Raw genomic sequence first — 20,642 nt, forward strand, 5'->3', positions numbered from 1 at the left:
GACCACCGCCTTGACCTGTCTGGGCGAGCCCTGAAGCCCCGGGTGCGACCCATCCATGGATGGCATGGACCCGGCTGGCCAGGCAATTTGGTCACCCCCTTTCAAGCTCCTGAACACCTCAGCCGTACAGCAGTGAGGGAAGGATTTGCACATGGGGGTTCCCAAAGGCAGCCTGCCCCTGCAGCTGGCAGCCATCAAAGCAGTACCAGCCCTTCAAGCAGGCCCCTCTTCCCACCAATAGGGAAGCGCCAAGGGTGCTCACCAGCCCGCACCCTATTTCAAACTCAAACCTGCCAATGACACTGCTAACCTGCATCACCCTTAGCCAATGACCTCAATCCCCGAAATCAGTACAAGGTAGGCGAAAAGCCCTTCATTCCCATGCCAAATTGGAAAGAGGGTAAAAAATTCCTACCTGGCTCTAACAGCTCCCGGCTAATCCTGCACCAACACACCAGTACGGGGTGAGGAGGGTGGGCCGAGCAACTCTTCCCAACTGCAACTGGGCAGGGCGGAGCAGCCTCCTAAAGCCCTTGTCTCTGCCCTCCCAGCCAAACCCTCGAAGAAAGGGGTGGTGCTGCCTCCCTCCTTCCAGGGCGGCAACTAATGGCCCCCAGCTTTAGCAGCATAGCTGCATGCCGGGAAAGGGCCATATTGGGAAGGCCAAACACTGTCATATTTAAATAAACAAGGGGGGATTATCAAAAATTAAAATCAGGGGTTAACAATGGTAGTGAATTGCATATGACATCTAATTATGAAATATGTAAAATCCCAATAAAATCTGAAGAGCTGCACAAGGGTCTCTATAAACTGAACGTTTTGAAAATAGAATGCCAGACGAAAGTCATTGTGAGTGTTCAGTGAGTGCATGAGGGGGATGGGTGGAATCCTAAGTTCACAGATGTCTTGAATAAGTCTAAACAGGCATTTGATTTTGAAGCTACTGGTAGCACAAGTTCAGTGTGTTATGGCAGTGAATAGAAGGGGTCAACAATTCAATGGAGAATAGGTCTATTAATGATAATTAATTATAATATCTAAATGAAGCCTCCATGTTCACTGGCAGTATATTTCTAATTACCAGATGCTTGGGATGGATGACTGTCATCATCTTGCCCTATCTGTGAGTTATCATTGCTGATTTTTGATTTAATGGACTCTGGGTTGATTTATGAAGGCAAACGTGAACTGGGTCCTCCTGAATCGCTTAAAGTGTATTGTTTAGTTTGGCTCTAAGAGGGAGCCTGGCTGCCTTCACACAGGGAGCCTCATCCTTGCTCCAAATGTGGTCCAGCTTTGCAACCATCCCTCATTCTTTATTGCCTGCACTGTTAACCAAACTGCCTCAGAGATGGGGAATTAATAGGCAGTTGGCATATATTAAGGGATCATGACCTGTGTATACCAGGGTCAGAGTTTCTGGAGCACACCCAACAAGAGAGGAGACTACTAATTTAATAAATCAAGACTTTTACTTAATAACTTTGAGTATACAGAGTACAAGAATCATACACACATTCACTACAAGGCTAAGAAATACATATAGGAAAAATGTGAAGATGGTTGCATTAACAAGAATATCGTTGGTGGGCAATATACACCTGTCCTGGTGAGAAGCAGAGATTCAACAGCGAAGGGCAGAATGCCTAGTGGAATGCCAGCAACACACTAGGTGGGATGGGGCAGGAGAAGCCCTGGGGAGTTTGAGCATCTCCCTTATATAGCCAATTTCAGCCCCTGGGCTAGACCCAGGGTGGGCTTATGCCCTGTTGAATGGTTCTCAGGAAATTTAACAAAAGTAAATAATGTAACACTCAGGTGGGATAAAGGAGATCTGGATTGGGTACTTTGGAGTCTAATGTCTGTGTTTGTGACAACTCAAGAATAACAAAGGACAAGGAGGAAGAGAGGATGGGGAGTGATTGATTTTTATGATGGTCCATGGTAACACTTCCAGAGGGAAGAAAGGACAAAGAGGAAGAGCGGATGAAAAGTGATCTGCATTTTATGATTGTCCATTGCTTGATAGATGGAAGTGATTGTCTTGATGTGGGATTACCAGATGATCTGGAGGTTCCTTTTGTTCCTGGCATCTCCATGTCAAGAGGCACATCTGGAAAACAGTTTGTGACAAGAAGCTGACATGTCATGGCTTCCACAGGAAAATAGTTGTTCTTTTAAACTGCTTCTGGAACATGGCTTCTCTCTCTTTCTCACCACTGGTCCCGGTTGCTGTAGAGATGTCAGTGGCTGTCATCTTGGCAAGCAGGCATATTTATCTGGGTGCAGGGTGGCTACTCCAGAGTGTTTGCAGAGAGGGTTGCTTGTGCGTGCTGACCAGGGAGTTGCCCTGTCAGTCCCATGACGTTCCCCACTTCATACATCACATTGGCCTCAGTACCAAGTCGTGCACAGTCCATATATAAAGTCCATGTCCAGATTCTGAGAGGAAGTTCCAGGCAACAGCGCGTGCGCGCATACACACACACACACACACACACACCTGTGCCTCATTTCCCATATACCATTCTATACAGCAGCTATGGATGGTGCCCAGCACCAAGGGATCTTCTTCTTTAACCCTCTGTTCATATAGTTGATGAGCAGCTGGATTGGGTAATCTGCTTTCATCTAAACATGCCTCAGAGGACTAACCATTATTACCTACATATGTTACAGCCACCTGTGCTATTATTGCTCGAACGAGTCAATGGCCTTCAATCCTAATACCAATCTTAATTAGTTCTATCAATTCCTAATAAAACAGTGTGGAACAGATCAAACAAGGTCCTCATGTTGGCCAGTTTAACATGATTGGCAAACATTTGTCCTTGGCTTGAAGTTACTTTGTAATCCCATTCTGTTTTTCTCAAGGGTGGATGGTGGAAAAATGACTGGGCAAAAGGCCTGTCTGTAGAAGGCAGTACGGCTCTAAATAGCTATTTCTCAGAGTTTGGACATTGGGCAGGGTGTATGAGGTATCTGGTAGCCAGTATGCCTCCATAGATGACTTGGTTTTCATCTTTTGATTGTGGGAGAGCAAAAATGCCCCCCCCCCCATTTAGCGAGAATAAGGACTAGTCTTGTATTTGGATTACAATTTAAATGCAAATGAAGATAAAACTTATGTGAATGTCTAAAATTCATTAATTTGGGATTGAATATACTGTTTCAAAAATAATCCTGAAGCTCCTAATCAATCAATCCTAATAAATAATCAAAGCTCCTACTTTGAATTTTTGCTTTCACTGAATTTTGGTTGCCTATGTATGCTGCCTGTAAGTGATCTTTATATATCTTTTCTCCCCCAAATTAGTCTTGGGAATGTGCATAATATATTTTTGCATTATACTTTTTTTCTGCTATGAAAGTAGTATTGCCAAAGTATAGAATATTTAAACAGTCAGTCTTTCACACATTTTGCATCTTATATAGGAAAAAAATCCAAAATACACTTGGCAAGCTTATTCTACCTTTCCCTTCTTGCTTTTATTCAACTTGTTGCTGTCTGATTTCACGTGTTACAGCTTGCCATCCATCCTGAATTGGTTGGTGGGAAGCAATTCCAGAACAAATGGTCAAAACTAGGGCTGCAATGGCAGCTTTAAAGGAAGCCAAAAGCACAATTGAAATTCTTTAAGCACATTTAAGTGAGCTCGAATGATTTTGCAACACTGAAGCGTGGGGTAACTGCTGTAATCCACATCCTTGGACGATAGCGAAATAATACTAAACCCAATCTTCCCTCAGCATCCAGAATTCCATGCATGCTGGTGTAGGTGGTAGTGTAAAATGCTATCAAGTCATAGCCGACTTATGGCAACTCCTGCTAGGGTTTTCAAGGCAAGAGACTAATAGGTGTTTGCCATTTCCTGTCTTTGCAGAGTAACCTGGGTCTTCCTTGGAGATGTCCCATTGAATTACTATCCAAGGCTAATCTTCCTTAGCTTGGGAAGATGAAATAAAGTTTGCATCAGCATAATCAGTCCAGTGTAGACAGAGGAAAATGGACAGAGTGTAGCATAGAAGAACTTCCTTATTATCATAGTTGACAGCTGTAGGAACTTCGAAAACAGAACTTAGTAATTCTGATCCTTTCATGCTCCTTGACAGCATAATGTTACATGCAATTTTTGCTTTGTTTTCACTCTTTTGGCTAAATGATCTGCCAGTAATAATTTGCCAGTTGATCTGCGATCTGAAGACTGCAAATTGTTTCCCAAAACAAGCTGTGCAGTTCCATTTAGTCACTGCTACCATCATTTTTATCCCCTCTGGAGTTTTATACATAGAAAGTTTATGATTAATTACATAATAGTATTTACAATAGCACTTTTGCAAATGAGAAACAAACAAATTTGTGTTGTGATTCAAACACTGGAGTGCCATAATGACTTTTTACAGATATGAGGTTGTAATGAAAGACTTCGTTGTAATGGATTGGACAGCATTCAAAAACGCTAATTTTTCTGACTCATGTTTCCTTTGTATCCTTTTCTGTTTGCATTTTATTTCCAAATTGTCAAGAAAAAAATATGAGTTAATTAATGTTGTTCTTTTACTGAGCCTTTGAAATCACAAAAGCAAAAGACTGTGTTGCATATAAATGGCAAATTATTTCTTATTGGTTTAAACATGGGTGTAATGCAATTGACAGTAAATTCAACTTCCTTGTTTGTATTTTTTTGTTCATAGCAAAATCAAGTCTAGCTACCTAAAATAAGATTTCCTATACATACAAAAATGCTAGACTTCTATGGAAGCTTGGGAGCACTTCTTGTTTTAAACACAAGTCCTTGAGATGAAGAATCCAGTTGGATCCAGTAATTTCCTTTTCCTAAGTGAACAATCTTCCAATGAATAACAATTGCTTCTTAAAAATTATTGCCTGTCTCCAGCAGGCAATATGCAATTAATATAAAATATATCAATATGCAATTGATCTAAGGAAAGATTTGCCTCAGAGTTTTCATACTCTCAGATCGGATACTGGGCAAAGTAAATGTTATCTATTGCTAAACAGATGAGAATATGTCTCACAGTGTGTAGCCTGGATCGGAGCATCTTGCTGTAAGAAACATATTCCAGTCTCTAAACTACAGAGTATTTTTAGATTTAATTTATAATGCTCAGAATTGCTGGCAAAGGTGATTTGAGCCTTGTATGTATAGATGTCAGTTGCACGATCTAAGACAGCTTTCCGCTGTAGATGAGAGGTTAGAATCTTTGTTTTTTTCTTTTCATACAGAGAATCTGCTTGAAACAAAAGAATGGTTGGTAGCATTCATTATATTGATAACTGTTTGAGAAATAGGCAAAATCTCATAGACTGTTTCATTGTTAATACATCGAATGTAGTATGTTAATAAATAATACCAATGAGGCTACATGCAACGTATATTTGTAAACTATTATTTCAGCTTTTGTTAGCTTCAGGTACCAATGAGAAAAGATTTTAGATCTGATCTAAATTTTAATATTTGAAAGACTTACAGCTCACATTAGCTGAAGAGCTTATTGAAGACTCCTTTCCCATAACTGATAGATATGGAAAAGTACTGCAAACATTGGGATACAAAATTTTGAAACAGTGGCTATTGCTGCAATTAATCTTAGATAAGATCTATTTGAGTCACAAACTGCTGTATAACTATCCACAATATACCTTCCATATAAAGGATTTTTAATTTTCATGTCACTGTTCCAGGCCTCACTTTAAAAATGCACAAAATGCATAGTAACAAAAGCATAATGGGACTATAATAATATTAAGAATGTAGTGGGCCAATTAGGTTCAAAATACTAATCTACCATTCAGCTTTTGCATGAATAAGTGTAGCATTTGAGGAAATACTAGGCAAATGGTGAGACTCATATGAGAAGTGAAGGCAGCTCTGTACATTGCTATTGCTGCAAAAAATGGCATTCCACTGGTTTAAATGTGGATGTTGTACACATATATTTTAAATGCGCTAACCTGAGCCAGCCAAGTTAGAGCATATATTTCAATACCCATACACAACTGTCTAATACAGTTAGAGTTCCGAGATACAAAAGCACAGGTGTTTAAAGAAGCATGCATTTTAAGGCATGCCAATCACTCTTTATATTTTTGCTTTGAGACTCAATTGTATAATGCTGGAATTTCCCATAGCAATCATAATGTCTTAGACGGCTCTGGCAGTAAAAAGGTATAGATGGATTTTTGAAAATAAACTTTTAGAAAATGTAAACCTAAATACATATGGAGAAATGTGCACATACAGACAGGTTTGGCAGCGCTGGGGGCAGACTACCCCCCTGCCCCCCATCAATCCAGCCCTGTATACACAACCAGATTTATTTCATTTGACACTATACTTTGTTTTCTTCTGTTATGATTGCTACTTCTGCCTTCTTATTAAATATTGTTCAGTTTCAAAAGTATATATTATACTTGATCCTGACAATCTTTAACTACTCATTTAAGTATCATTTCATGCTGAAAACTATATTTTTCAGAAAATCATGGAATTAACTAGAGAAAATGCATTTGGCATTTACTGAAAGCTACTGAGTGTCTAATATGATTTATTTTTTAAAGAAATGTTATTAAAAAAGAAAAAGATATGAAAGTAGAAAGTACATAATAACAGATTATACAAACACTACACTGGAAATAGAGTTGAGACTTGTACAATCTTATATAAATAGTACATTTGGAATACAAGCATTGCATTTAAAGTAATATTGAATTAACAGAAGAATACATTCAGAATTGCCCTAATCAAATGTAATTGTGTAATAGCTCTCCTTCCCTCTCCTTGGTTATCTTTACTTATACAAACTATAATATCGGCTTTTTTCTTTAATTCCCTATGTTTTATCTTCTTGTCTTTATACTAAGTCACCTTCATTAATGTTGATTTCTACCTAAGTAGTCAAATAAATTCTTCCATTTTCCCCAAAATTTGGCTATCGGTCTGTTATGTAGATAAGTAGTTAATTTGGCCATTGATGCATATTCATAAATCTTATCTTTCCACTCTGACACATCAGGACAAATATCTGTTTTCCATTTTGCTGCATATAATACTCTTGCTGCTGTCACCATGTAACGGAAAAGGTCTCCCTCTTCTTTTCTAGCTTTAGTTAGTATATCTGTATTCTTGTATTTTTTGTTCTGTTTTTAATGAATGATTTTAGATTGTGAAGGCCTATGGCCACATACAATCAGTTTGCAATTTGAGTCTGAGAATCTTCTGTATCTCGGAAATCATGTACCTTTATCCAATATTTTTGCGCTATCTTTCAGGTCCACTATATATGGTAAAATGTTGCGTCCATATTTAGACATTTCCAACAGTGTCCACTGCAACCCTTACTAATTCTTGCAATGTCTTTGAGGGTAGTGTACCATCTAAAGAACATTTTATACCAATTCTTTCTCAGTAACTGGCAGTCTGTAAATTTTATGTCCTTAGTCCATAAATTTTCCCATAAGTTCATCGAAATAGTTTCTCCAAAGGTTTCCATCTATTTTATCATACAGGTTTTTACTTGCTCCATTTCTGTGTGGTGTTGCAGTAAAATTTTGTAGATCTTCTCCAAGTGATGCTTCAGATCTCCAGATATAAATAGTTCAAATTGTGTTTTTTCTCCCAACCTACTGCCTTCTTTGAGAGTTTGTTCCTTTAGTCTTGATACTGTTTCATGATATATCAGACATGGGATATTTTTAACTTGAGCTTGAATTTCTTGCCATGTTTTTACATTTCCTTTCTTATCAATCATTGATTCATAGCTGAGCTGATCAATTCTATTTCTCTAGGTTGCGTCATAGTGAGTGTTAATTGGTGACATCATTGGGGAGATCTGTGGACTCAATCTATTTCCACATTGAAACCATAATTTAAGCAATCTATCCCTTAATATATGGGTCCCATCCTGTTTGTGAATGGATTTCCATGATTTCTTGATCCATAAGTAATTATGGATGCCTTCTATGGCACTTGCTGTCTCCAATTTGATATATCTACTACTCGGATTTATAATCCAATCTGTTATCCAAACTAACGCCACCGCTTGGTGATACAATTTGATGTTCAGTACTGCCAGTCCTCCTCAGTTTTTGTCTTCCTGTAGTCTTGGAATACTTGGTTTCTTCCCTTTCCATATGAAGTTATTTATTCCTTTCTGCCACTTGTTGAGAATATTTTGGTTTACATAAATTGGAATAATTTGAAATAAAAAAATCAGTTGGGGTAAGATATTCATTTTGACAGCGCAAATTCTTCCTAGCCATCTCTGCAAATCTTCAATAATTCTTGTACAAACTTTTTGATAATTGTCTATAAGATATAGACAATTCTATTCTTATTTTGTGGTGATACTTTTATACCTAAGTATTTTATCGGCTTTGTAGTAGTGGCACAGTCTGTTATCTTTCCAATCTTTTCTTGTTCCTCTGTCGTTATCAAAAGTAGCATTATTTTTGTTTTCTTTTTATTCCACCTGTATCCTGAGTAGTGTCCAAATCTCGATATTTGTTCCAGGAAGGGGAGAAACTGAAGGGAGAAGGCCAATTATGACACCTGAGGGTTTTAAATTATTATTATTATTATTATTATTATTATTATTATTATTATTATTATTATTATTATTATTATTATTATTATTGGGTTCCTGGGGCAGGGAGATTGTTTTTGATTATTAGCTGTTTGAGTCACAATTACCTGAAATTCACTCTGCTCTCATGCTGACAAACTGGCAAATTGTGCTGTACTGCCATGTTCTTTTCTTATCGATTTGTACACTATGCCAATAAAGGTTATTGGAATTGGAACTGGATATTTGTTCCATTACGTAAGTCAGGGAAGTGTGTGGATTCATCACGAATATGACCACATAATCTGTGTAGCTTTTCATTTTATATGTCTCTTTCCCGTTCTTTATTCCGGCAATTCTACTGTCTTATCTGATTCTCACTGCCAGATTTTCCAATGCAATAATAAACAGTAATGGTGATATTGGACATCCCTGATGTGTTCCTTTTGTTATTTTAATCTTCTTCATAAGTGAACCATTCACTAAAATTGCAGCTTGCTGATTGGTGTAAATATTTTGGATCCAATTCAAAAACTCATTCCCACAATTCATTCTTTGCAGTGCTTTCATAAGAAACTTCCAAGAAACATTATCAAATGCTTTTTCAGCATCCAGAAACATAAATGCAGGGTTTTTTTTTGCCATTTCTTCTTGAATGTTTTGAGGAGATATCTAATTGAGGAGATATCTAATGTTATCTTTCATATACCTCTTCGGGACAAAGCCTGTTTGAGCTTCATGAATTACTTCTGAAATGAATTTTCATTCATGAATCTTAATCTTTCAGCCATTATTGTTTTAAATATCTTGTAATCTACATTTAAAAAGAGACAGGCCTATATGATTGAGGTATTAATGGATCATTTCCCTCTTTTTGTGTTAAAGTTATGTTAGCTTCTTGCCCACGTCCATGGAATAGCCAATATAACGTCAAAAGATCTGTAATAAGCAGCCATGAATCCATCCATACCTGGAGCCTTTGCTGCAGCCTTCAGCTTTTTGATTGCAGAGTTTATCTCTTGTATAGTTATTGCTTGATTTCTGTGCTCAGTTGTGAATTCTTTAATTGGTGTCTATTGTAAATATTTCTCCATCTCTTCTTCTTTTGTTGATTCTTCTTTGTAAAGATTGGAGAAAAAAGCTCTGATTTGATCTTTCATTTCTTGCTCTCTATAGATTACTTGATTGCCTTCCCTGATTCCCAGTATCCTTATTTTCTCTCTCTCTTTTCTCAGACAGTATTCCAAATATCTTCCAGGTTTACTTACAGCGTCAAAGTGTTTGTTTTAGATATTTCAGTTATTTCTGAATTTCTTCTTCCACCAATAAAGCTATTTGGTCCTTTAGCTGCTTATTTTCTTCCCATTGTCCTTTATCTCTTGTTCTTTTGTGGTCTGGTTCCAATTTTTTTCAGTTTTTGGGTTAAATTGTCTTTCACTTCCAACTTAGCTTTTTTTTTTCTTTTTGGACACAGTGTTCCTCTTATGTGGGCTTTGCTGGCTTCTCAAATTGTTATTGGATTGACATAACAATGTCAATCCCGTGGCTAATATGATTTAGAAAGCAGTAGAGCTTATGAAAGTAACAGATACAATTGTGATGATTTAGCAGAAATAAGAAAGTATATTTAAATGAGCATGTAATGTCAAACATATCCTCCTTGGAGATGAATTATGTTACAAATCTATAACAACAATCAATGTTTACAAGAAATACCCTGACCTTAGAAGCTTAGCAGAGTTGACCTTTGTTAGTAATTGGATGGGTGACCTCCAAGGCTGACCAGGGTTGCTATGCAGAGGCAGGAAATGGCAAACCACCTCTGTTTGTCTCTTGCCTTGAAAACACCAGCAGGGGTCACTATAAGTCAACTGTGACTTGATGGCACTCTCCACCACCACCAAACAGGAAATAGGCTATTTACAAAGTGACAGGCAGTAATATCACTGAAGCAGTCTGATGGCCTGATCCTGGTGTATAGAATGGGGAGAAGAGTGTGGTATTCACAGCTAAAATGGTACCATAGTTTTGCAGGAATACAAACTGAAGCTGTTTTATCCATCAAAGTTAACTGGCATGTCTGGACACACACACATTATCTTTATTTATGTATTACAATACTAATAGAGATCAGGAGTGAGCACTACATATGGTTATAAGAGTAAGGGAAGTTATAATCTTTCTAGCAATTGTTAAAATGCAGTTTTTTGCTTTGGCTAGAGAAAATGTGAAAATGTTTTATTTATTTTTTTAATAATTAGGAGAATTCTGGAATGCTGCCTCTTTCAACACTGAAGCCTCATATCTTCACTTCCCTACTTTTCATGGAGAACTTAGTGCAGATGTGTCACTTTTCTTTAAGACAACTGCTTCCTCTGGTGTGTTTTTAGAAAATCTTGGAATTAAAGACTTCATAAGAATAGAACTGCTTTGTAAGTCCTGTCTAATTAAGATTTTTCTGTCTGTTTGGTTCAAGTGTTTGGATTGTTCATGCTGCACAACTTTACAATGAGAAGATTACTGAAACTGAGTAGAATTAGAGGGATGAGTCTGGAAGTTAAGTTAGCAAAACACAGCTGAGTACGATGAAACATTCTTGTTATATAACTCAGGTTACCCATTTCTGGCTGGCTGTATTACAAAAGACTATGAAAAGTCTATTGACAGTCCAAAAGGGATAAATGCTGGGGACCTAACGAATACCTGCTGGGACTCTGATGTCTGTATGGCCGGCCTCTGGCACTTACATGAATCTTTTCCTAAAATTGTGTCATATTAGACAATAATATCATTGCATTGCCTTCTGGTACTGCCATAAAGTACCATGCAGTTGCCACAGAGAGTCATGAAACCCTAGAACAACTGTATATTTAATTTTTTAGGACTTCTGTATAGAAACTTAGAAGCTACAAAGATAACCTTATGAGATGTTGGTGTTTGAAATTCAAGGCTGACACAGCAAATAGCAACAGGTACTAGAAAAGACATCTAAGTAAGCTACTGAACTATTTTAAAAAGTGGAGGAGGGGAGATCCAAGCAATTTATTTATCCCATCTAAGTTGTATCTCACCTTTGATAGTTTCCTATGGTGGCAACCTGTGAACTAATAAACTCTGGATAAGGCAAGATATTTAGAAATTAATTCTGAGCCTATCTCTGGGACAAGGAACCCTCCATCAGCTTGAGCTTGAGAAATGGTCCTTGCCTCAGTGGAAGGCTCCATCATTACGGAAATGCAACCTTACTAATTCAGTCCCTTGCAACAAAATACTAACGGTGCCATCCTAAGCAGATGTATTCAGATTTTTATTCAGATGTAGTCAGTGGGTCTTACTCTTAGGAAAGTTATCTTTGGATTCTGCAGTAATTTCTCACTCTTTCTAAGGTGTTCATTGTAATATTTCAGACAACAACAATAACAGCAACAACAGCAACAGCAACAACATTTTATTTATATACCACCCTTCAGGATGACTTAACACCCATTCAGAGTGGTTTACAAAGTATGTTATCATTATCCCCACAACAGTAATCACCCTGTGAGGTGGGTGGTACTGAGAGAGCTCCTAGAAGCTGTGACTGACCCAAGGTCATCCAGCTGACTTCAAGAGGAGGAGTGGGGAATCTAACCTATTTCTTCAGATTAGAGTCCCATGCTCTTAACTACTACAGTTTGGTGCCAGTTTGATGTAGTGGTTAAGAGCGTGGGGCTCTAATCTGGAGAACCGGGTTTGATTCCCCACTCCTTCACTTGAAGCCAGCTGGGTGACCTTGGGTCAGTCACAGCTTTAAGGATCTCTCTCAGCCCCACCCACCTAAAAGGGTGTTTTGTTGTGTGGATAATAATGGTAAGAAAAGGGAGAGGGAAGGCAGCGAAAACCATACTAAACAATTATGGAAAACTTTTTATATATGCTGGTAATAGTGTAATGTAAATACAAAATAAATTGCTTGTACAAAAATTAATTCCTCCAATTACTAGTCAAATGAACATATGTTGCAAGATAAATACAAGGCCAGAGACCAAAAGAATGCAATAAATACAATGAAAAGGATGCAATAAATACAATAAATGTCAATTAATAATAAGGATACAATAAATACAATGAATGTCAATTAGTAATGTGCAAGGTACCAGGATGAATAGCCAATAAACTCAAAAGTAAGTTGGTTTAGAACACAATGTATACAGAAGAATCATGATGATCAAAATAAATGTCCATATGTGGGTGATACACTGGAAGGCTGAAGGTTCTGATGCAAACGCCAATGGGATTATGCCTGCATATTATTCCATTTCCCCCGTTTCACAATTCATTGCTTCCTCAGCTGAGTCATTGTGCTGCCGGACCCTTCCCATTGTGGCTGTGATTTGACATGTTGGTTTGGTACTGGAGTGTGACTAGTTTTTCTTTTGTGCGTGGAACCTGATTAACACCCTGAGGAAGCAATGAATTGTGAAATGGGGGAAATGGAATAATATGCAGGCATAATCCCGTTGGCGTTTGCATCAGAACCTTCAGCCTTCCAGTGTACCACCCACATATGGACATTTATTTTTGATCAAGGTCTCTGACCTTGTATTTATCTTGCAACATATGTTCATTTGACTAATAATTGGAGGAATTAATTTTTGTACAAGCAATTTATTTTGTATTTACATTACACTATTACCAGCATATATAAAAAGTTTTCCATAATTGTTTAGTATGGTTTTCGCTGCCTTCCCTCCCCCTTTTCTTACCTTGGTCTAGTGGGAAGAGCATACCCCCGTCTTTTTTCGTGTGGATAATAATGGCATGCTTTGTAAACCACTCTGAGTGGGCATTAAGTCATCCTGAAGGGCAGTATATAAATCGAATGTTGTTGTTGTTGTTGTTATTATTTGAATTATCCAAAACACAATCAACAATATTACTACTACTACTACTACTACTACTACTACTACAAACTGGCTCTCACAACACTTTTGCATTTTATAAATCTTTAATGTTTGCCCTCTTTGCTTCATATTATATCTCTTTATAACACAGTTCTAGGACTCTGCTGTGGTATATTACATTTGTGTTTGTCCAGGCACCTGATGAAAGCAGTTAACCCCACATTCTGCTATAGCCATAGCATTTGGAAGAATATCAGTATTCTTCCAGATGTATCAAATGTCCTACTACTTCCCAGCACTGACCCACTTACATTATACTTCAGCTGCTGCCATCAATTAGAATCTTTAATAAATCTGAACTTTTTCACTGAACCATCCTCCCATACTACTAATCTAATAGTTTCACTATGAGAACTAATCCCTCCCAACAAAGCAAGCAGTTTACAAGAATAAAATTGTATGAAAGTTAACAGTGAATCAGAGAAATTTAGTAAAATAAGACATATTCAATGCTTGCATTATTTTAGTTATGACCAGTGGGGTTTTTTCCCTGAATTTTTTTCTGACTCCTCAATGCCCAGCCCAAACCTGTGGACCAAGAAACATGAAATTTGGAGAGAACATTACTTTCATGATATAAACACCCACTAAGAAGGGATTTTAAACAATTTGCCCAGTAAGGGAGTGCCGTATTGTTTTACTTCTGGCTTCTTAACACTTCTTTGCCCCATTATATAGTTATTGGAGATTTATTTAGGGACTGGTCACTTTCTCTGCAATCCCCAAGTACACGGCTGATAGGAATGGGAAGTTAACAAGATACTCTGGTTCTGTAAAAAGAAACAATGGGTTGGATCCAGACTAATTTTTTCATTGCAGAATAAAACTTTCCTGCCTTGCTTTCCAAAATGCTGCTCCTGGGGACAGGAAACCCTGAAGAACAACATGAGGGGGATCTGCAACAAGTTGGAGTATAGGGTATATATTGGCAGTTTAATATAGTGGTTGGTGATCCAGCATTTTTGTACCTATCTAACAAAATCCACCCATGTTGGTTCAAAATAAAGGCTCCCATATTGGAAATGGAAGACAGATACCAATGGGCTGGATTAATGCAAGTTTATTCAGTTTAATCTAGCAAATGCTGCTGCAGGCTAGGTTTTTTTTTAAAAAAAAATTCAGACATGAGGGGGAGGCAAGACCATCTGAACCCATGCCCTAACAGCTCCCCGTGCTCCTGTCTGGTTCCTCTCCCAGGCTCCCTATCTGCTGCTTCCTGTTCTCCACCAGTCTTGCACTATTCTCCTGCTACAGAATTTGTCTTAGCAGTGCTTTGAGGCTCTTTGCACCACTGCAGTTGTCCCATTAGCTGTTGCTCTGCATCTGCTGCTGCCTGCTTTTCTCCATGAAGCGACGGCTGTGCTTTCCATTCCAGCCATCCTCCTCCCCTTCCAGAGCTCTGAAATAGTCCTTCAAACCACCGCTGGCTGCCTTTTAAATTCCAGGGCTTCAATTTGGGAGTCTCTCATGTTCTCTTGTTTGACATTGGGGTTCTCTGGTTTGACATTGGTTCCCTTGCTGTAGTTTGGTTCTATTGGGCTTTGTTGGTTCAGCTTGCATTAGGAGTGGGATTTGCATTGGGAATGGCTTTTGGACAGAGGTTGCCTTTTCTTAAGGTTTCTCTTTGCCTAGAAAGCCCTGAAAATGTTTCTCCCATAGGAAACAATGGAAACTGGCTAGGGACACTTTGATCAGTGGCCTATAGAATTGGACCCTGGGACCGATCTTCCTGAAACTTGGGGAGAGGATCTTTGATGAACAGGAGGAAGTATGTTCTCTGCTAATTTGGTAGTGGTTGCTTAAAAAATACCCCCAGACCCCAGATAATTTTCAGCATAGGGAATAATAGCCAGATAAATTTAAGATTCTCTAATCCTTCTGAACATGATTAATAGTAACTGCAGTTATATACCACTCTTTTAGACAGATTAGTGTTCCACTCAGAGCTGTGAACAAAGTCAGTATTATTATTATCCCCATAGTACAGATGGGGAACTGGGGCTGAGAGGTGTGGATTACTCAATGCCATCTGCTGAGCTCCAGGCACCAGTAGGATTCACAGATCAACCACTTAACCACTATGCTACACTAATAGAAAATCTGACATGGATTTCAAGGATACTGAATTTTTATGGTATCCCTGATATCCAGATCCAGATTGAGCAAATTTTTTTATGCACACCCCTAGTTTAGTCTGGATCCAACCCAATGAATTATGAAGAAAAACACAAAATATTCAAACCTTTAGAACCATTAAAATTGATTAACAAAATTTGTTGTAGGGTATGAGCTTTCGTGAACCATCATTAACTTCTTCAGATACAGCTAGAATGTGGGTCCATCTGTCCTTATATCTTGGAGAGTAGAGTGATTGCAGACGCCGAATAATAACAGCCAGTGAATAACAAGGGCAGACTTGATTGAATAGGGTGGGGTATGCAGAGGGGTAGTGGGTGTGGAGAAATTAGCACTGGTAATGAGACAAGAAGTCAATGTCTCCATTCAGTGCAGGTGGATGCATTGTCTTGAGCTGTGTTATCAGTTGCAGTTCAGCAATCTCTCTTTCGAATATCCCTTTGAAATTCTTCTGCAGGATAACAGCTACTTTTAAGTCAGCATCTGAATGTCCTGGAAGGTTAAATTGTTCCCCACTGGTTTTTGAATGTTTTGGTTTCTAATAGAAAAGTGTCCAGTAGCATACTTTGTAAACCGCTCTGAGTGGGCATTAAGTTGTCCTGAAGGACGGCATATAAATTGAATGTTGTTGTTGTTATTATTACTGTAGCATAAGCTTTCGAGAATCACAGTTCTCTTCATCAGATGCATGGAGGGCAAGAAGAAACTGGTCAGATATATAGGTGGAGAGGGGAGGGGGAGTAGATGCAATCAGTGGCTTCTGATAATGGGATCAGTTTGCTTCTGATAATGAAATCAGTTACTTCTGATAATGAGATAACCATTCATAGGCCCTTTTCGCACTTATGGTTTAAACCGCCATTTATGAGCATTCGCCCCGATCGCAGTGGCTTCGGCATTGCACCTGTTCATTTCACACTGTCCACTGCAATTTCGATTTGGTGTCTGTGCTTCATTTCAAAACCTCGGTGCAATTTTGGGCTTTTGGGGCCTTGCAATTCACGTCACACTTTTTTTTAAAAAATTGAGCATGCATAGTAACGTTGCAATGTTGGAACCCTTCCCCCCTTTTTGCTGATTGGGCTGTCCCCTGCCCACCGGAGAGGCAATTGGTGGCAGAGTTCTGGGGGAAAACATATACCACTCTCATTTTTTTAAATCAAGCCAGGAAAGGGTTAAAATGCTGCCGATTAATCTCCTCCAAGGAAGCAGAGGCTTGTTTCCAAAGGGCTGTGCAAAATGCTTGGGTTTTTTCCCCCTCTTTGGCAAAGTCTGAAACATGCCTGGGAGGGAGGGAAAAGCAGCCGTTTAATCCTTTCCTGGCTTTTAAAGCCAGGAAGAAAGTGCAGGAACATTACAACGTTGCAACCCATTCTTGTCTTAAAAAAAAAAAGAATGTGTGTGCATACCCTAAGGGAGGAAGGAGAAAGCAGCTATTTAACAATTTCCTTGATTTTAAAGCTAGCAGGGAATTAGCAGCAAGCTTAGGAATCATTCCTGGCTTTTGAAAAAAAATAAAACAGCATGCATACCGGGAGGAAGGAAACCAACGAAGAAGCAGCCTTATGACCCTCAGCTCGCTTTACTAAAAAAAATGGTGGACAAGGAGTTCAGAGAGCTGAGGAGGGTGGGAGTGGTTAATTCTGCACAAACCAATCAGCTCCCAGGGAAAAGGAGAGGGGGGGGAAGAGAAGCAAAAAGGAGGCAAAAGTGTTCACATTAGCAAAATGCGGGCCAGCTGCCAGTCGGCAGCGAACTTAAAAAAACATCGGGGTATGTCCGCAGGGGGAAAAATCGGGGATACAGCAGACAAAAAGTGAGACTGCATCCCATGACTGGGGTGGGAAATGCCATTGCCCACGTAGCAACAAAAAGAAAAAATACACTCATGCACATTACACATATTCCTGCTTCCCACCAATAGAGTTAAAGGCTCTCTCTCCTTGGAATCTGATTGGGGAATGCTGTTAAGGAAAACAAGATGCAGCCATGGCAGCCCAGTGCCTGCCTGCTCCTGTGAGGTATGGACCAAAATGAAACACACAAACTTCTGGGTGGAGATGTGTTGTTATAACATGGTTTCCAGGATTTTGTTCACTGTTCTGGAAGCTGCTTTAACAAAACAAAACAGCAATTTCTAGGTGTATTTCCAGATTGTTTGTTTAATTTTGCACAGTCCTATTGCAGGGCTATCCATGTAATTCTTCCTATATCAGTTCCTTTCTAACCCATAGACTCCTGGATAATAATTGCATGCAACAGAACTTAATCTTTACATATTAAAAAACTAAGCAATGTATTTAAAATAACTAAAACATTTATAAAACTGTGTAATGAAGTTATTTTGTCACAGGTGTCATCAACATACTGATGACACAGCCAAAGCTTTGGATAATCTTATTTAAATGTCTAAGAAGTTCAACAACACTGGCAAAAGATCAAATCATGTGGAGCTCCATAGGATAAGCTCCACACTCTAGGATTTATAATCCATTACCTTTGGGTAAATGTACGTTTACACACATCTTTGAATGTGAATAAAGAGTAAACTCTATCCATAAATAGGCCTTAGTTCCAAATGAAAGAATTTAAGATAGAGCTGTTAGGCTTCAATTCTTTGTGTTGCACTTCACATTTTTTGTTGGTGTCCGTTTACTACTGCAGAAAGCCTCCTCAAAAAGTTTCCTTGTAAGAACTTTAATAATGTGGACATAAGCCTTTCCTTGTGTATCCCTTTCAGACACTATGATCCATTTGTTTTTCTGATTTATATCTTCAATAATGTTGCTTATTTTATGACCCAGGCCAGTATGTCATAAAAAGGCATTTTGCAAGTTCAGAGAAAGTCACAGGTAGTTTCACAGTTTCAGGACATGTATTTAGAGAAAACAATGTGGGCCAAACTAGGTAATACTGCTTCCCTAAGTCCACTACTGGGACCAGGCACCATTTAAGACCTTCTCCCCATGCCGTTTTGAGGAGCTCCTTATCACCCTACACAGTTTTGAACAGGCAAAAATTGCTGCCTGTTTGGGATCTTAAAAATGGCAGGTGGGACTGGACCCCCGATCCCCTCATGATGTGCTGCCCAGCAGTACTGGGTCCTCATGGTGATTTTTAAAAGCTTTTTTAAAAAGGCTCTAAAATGGTGCTGCTGCATCTGTATAACAGATTTGGGGATGCAGTATCATCTAGTTTGGCTGTTAGACATCCCATAGATTCAGCTATCCATAATGGCAAGTACCACAGCTCTTTCTCATATTCTCTTCTTCCCAGCAATCAAATCTGAACTTCAGAAAGTTGATTTACTCAGTGAGTAGACCCTGTTGAATAGGAGCCATGGGGGGGGGGGCTGCGCTGAAGACCTTAAAATCTAAAACTGGATCACTAATTCACATTTTTGTGTGTCCAATACCCATTTTCTTTTGATTTGGAGTGTAGACTTTGGTCAAGCAACTAAACTACGAGCTAGCCTTGGGCAGTTCTGAATTTTAATTTTTCTCCCATTTTATTACTTTTTTAAGATTACATAATTTAATATTTTAAACTGTGGTAATTGCTTCAGAACATCAGTGTACAAAGCATATTATTGAAAGATCCCTCATTTTTCTCCCATTTTATTTATTTTTTATGATTACATAATTTAATATTTTAAACTGTGATAATTGCTTCAGAACACCAGTGTACAAGGCATATTATTGAAAGATCCCTTATAGGGTTTTCTCATCCAGCAAAGAGAATTCAGCTAGTCACATAAATACATTTTATTGCAGCTACTGTTACAACCATATATATTTGACTGATTGCTTTCATCAGAAGGCTTGTGCACCAAGCCTGAATTTTACTTGTGCACCAAGCCTGAATTTTACTTTGTGCACCAAGGCTTGTGCACCAAGCCTGAATTTTACTTTTACTGAATTTGTGCACCAAGTTTACCCTGAATTTATTCCTGGGTAGATTCTCCCTCATTGTGAAGCAATCCTACTCCCTGAAAATAGATTTAAATTGAGTATTTTACACTTAAACTCCTTTTCTCTTTTCTTCAAAGCACTTCCTGTGCAACTGATATTTACTGCAATCAATAATTAAAAGAGTCCTGCTTACAATGTTATTGGAAAACTATTTCCTTAATTAGGCAGCAGGCAGCACATTTACTCAGGGCTCAGCCAGAAGTACTGGCATCCTCATGCCACCACAGGGACACTGCTGCCATTTTAAGGCTGGGATTTTCTTCTTTCAAAAATATCACAAGGTCCCAATCCTGAAACCCAACCTGATGGTGCCCCAACTGGGAGACCCAGGCAATCTTCCCTTCACTGAGAAATCTTGAAAATAGCATGGAAAGGGAGAGACAGGAGCCCCAGTAACAGTGGAGGTGAGAGTCATTGCTTCCAGACAATGGAAGTGCCCCCAGTTTTGCTCCTGACTGCTCTCTCATTGCCCAGAAAGCATTGCCCCATACCTCCACTGCCACTAGAGATCCTGTCTCCCCCCCCCCCCCCCGCTGCTCTTTTCACGTCTCTTCAGCCAGAGGAAGACCACCGGGTTCTCCGCCCAGCTGGGGTGCTCTCAGGTTGGCTTTCAGGATCAGGACTCTGTGGTATTTTTTAAAGAAGAAAAATCCAAGCCTAAGAATAGTGGTAGTGTACCATGCTGGACACAGAGATGCTGTCACATATAGCTCATCCCTTATTTAGATCTATAAAGTGAGCTCAATGTGACTCTTGAGTCGCATTTCTGCTCCATGCTACATAATTGATTTCCACCTATTTCTCAAGTAAACAAGTTATAGGGAATGTCTGAAAGGTGCAACTGAAATTTTATAAAGTAGCATCCCTCGTGATTTTTAATCTCTCTCTGTCTTCTGTTTGGAAACTTCAAAATATTTTTTTTCTTTTAACTATATCTCTTGGAAACTCTTTTCAGTGCAATGGCTCAGTGATCAACTGCATGATATAATAGCAAATGAGTGGA

General features: G+C 38.8%; 1 protein-coding gene across 1 annotated transcript in view; it reads left to right on the forward strand.

Moving 5' to 3' along the window:
* The window catches only part of CNTNAP4 (contactin associated protein family member 4), a 358,424-nt gene that overhangs the window by 270,989 nt on the left and 66,793 nt on the right, over positions 1-20,642 (forward strand). The window contains exon 17 of the mRNA XM_054987581.1: positions 10,851-11,021. Within this exon, the coding sequence (XP_054843556.1) occupies positions 10,851-11,021 (171 nt within the window). The remainder of the gene's footprint in view (positions 1-10,850; positions 11,022-20,642) is intronic.

This window comes from Eublepharis macularius, chromosome 8 (genome assembly GCF_028583425.1).
Source record: "Eublepharis macularius isolate TG4126 chromosome 8, MPM_Emac_v1.0, whole genome shotgun sequence".
In the NCBI taxonomy this organism is placed as follows: Eukaryota; Metazoa; Chordata; class Lepidosauria; order Squamata; family Eublepharidae; genus Eublepharis; species Eublepharis macularius.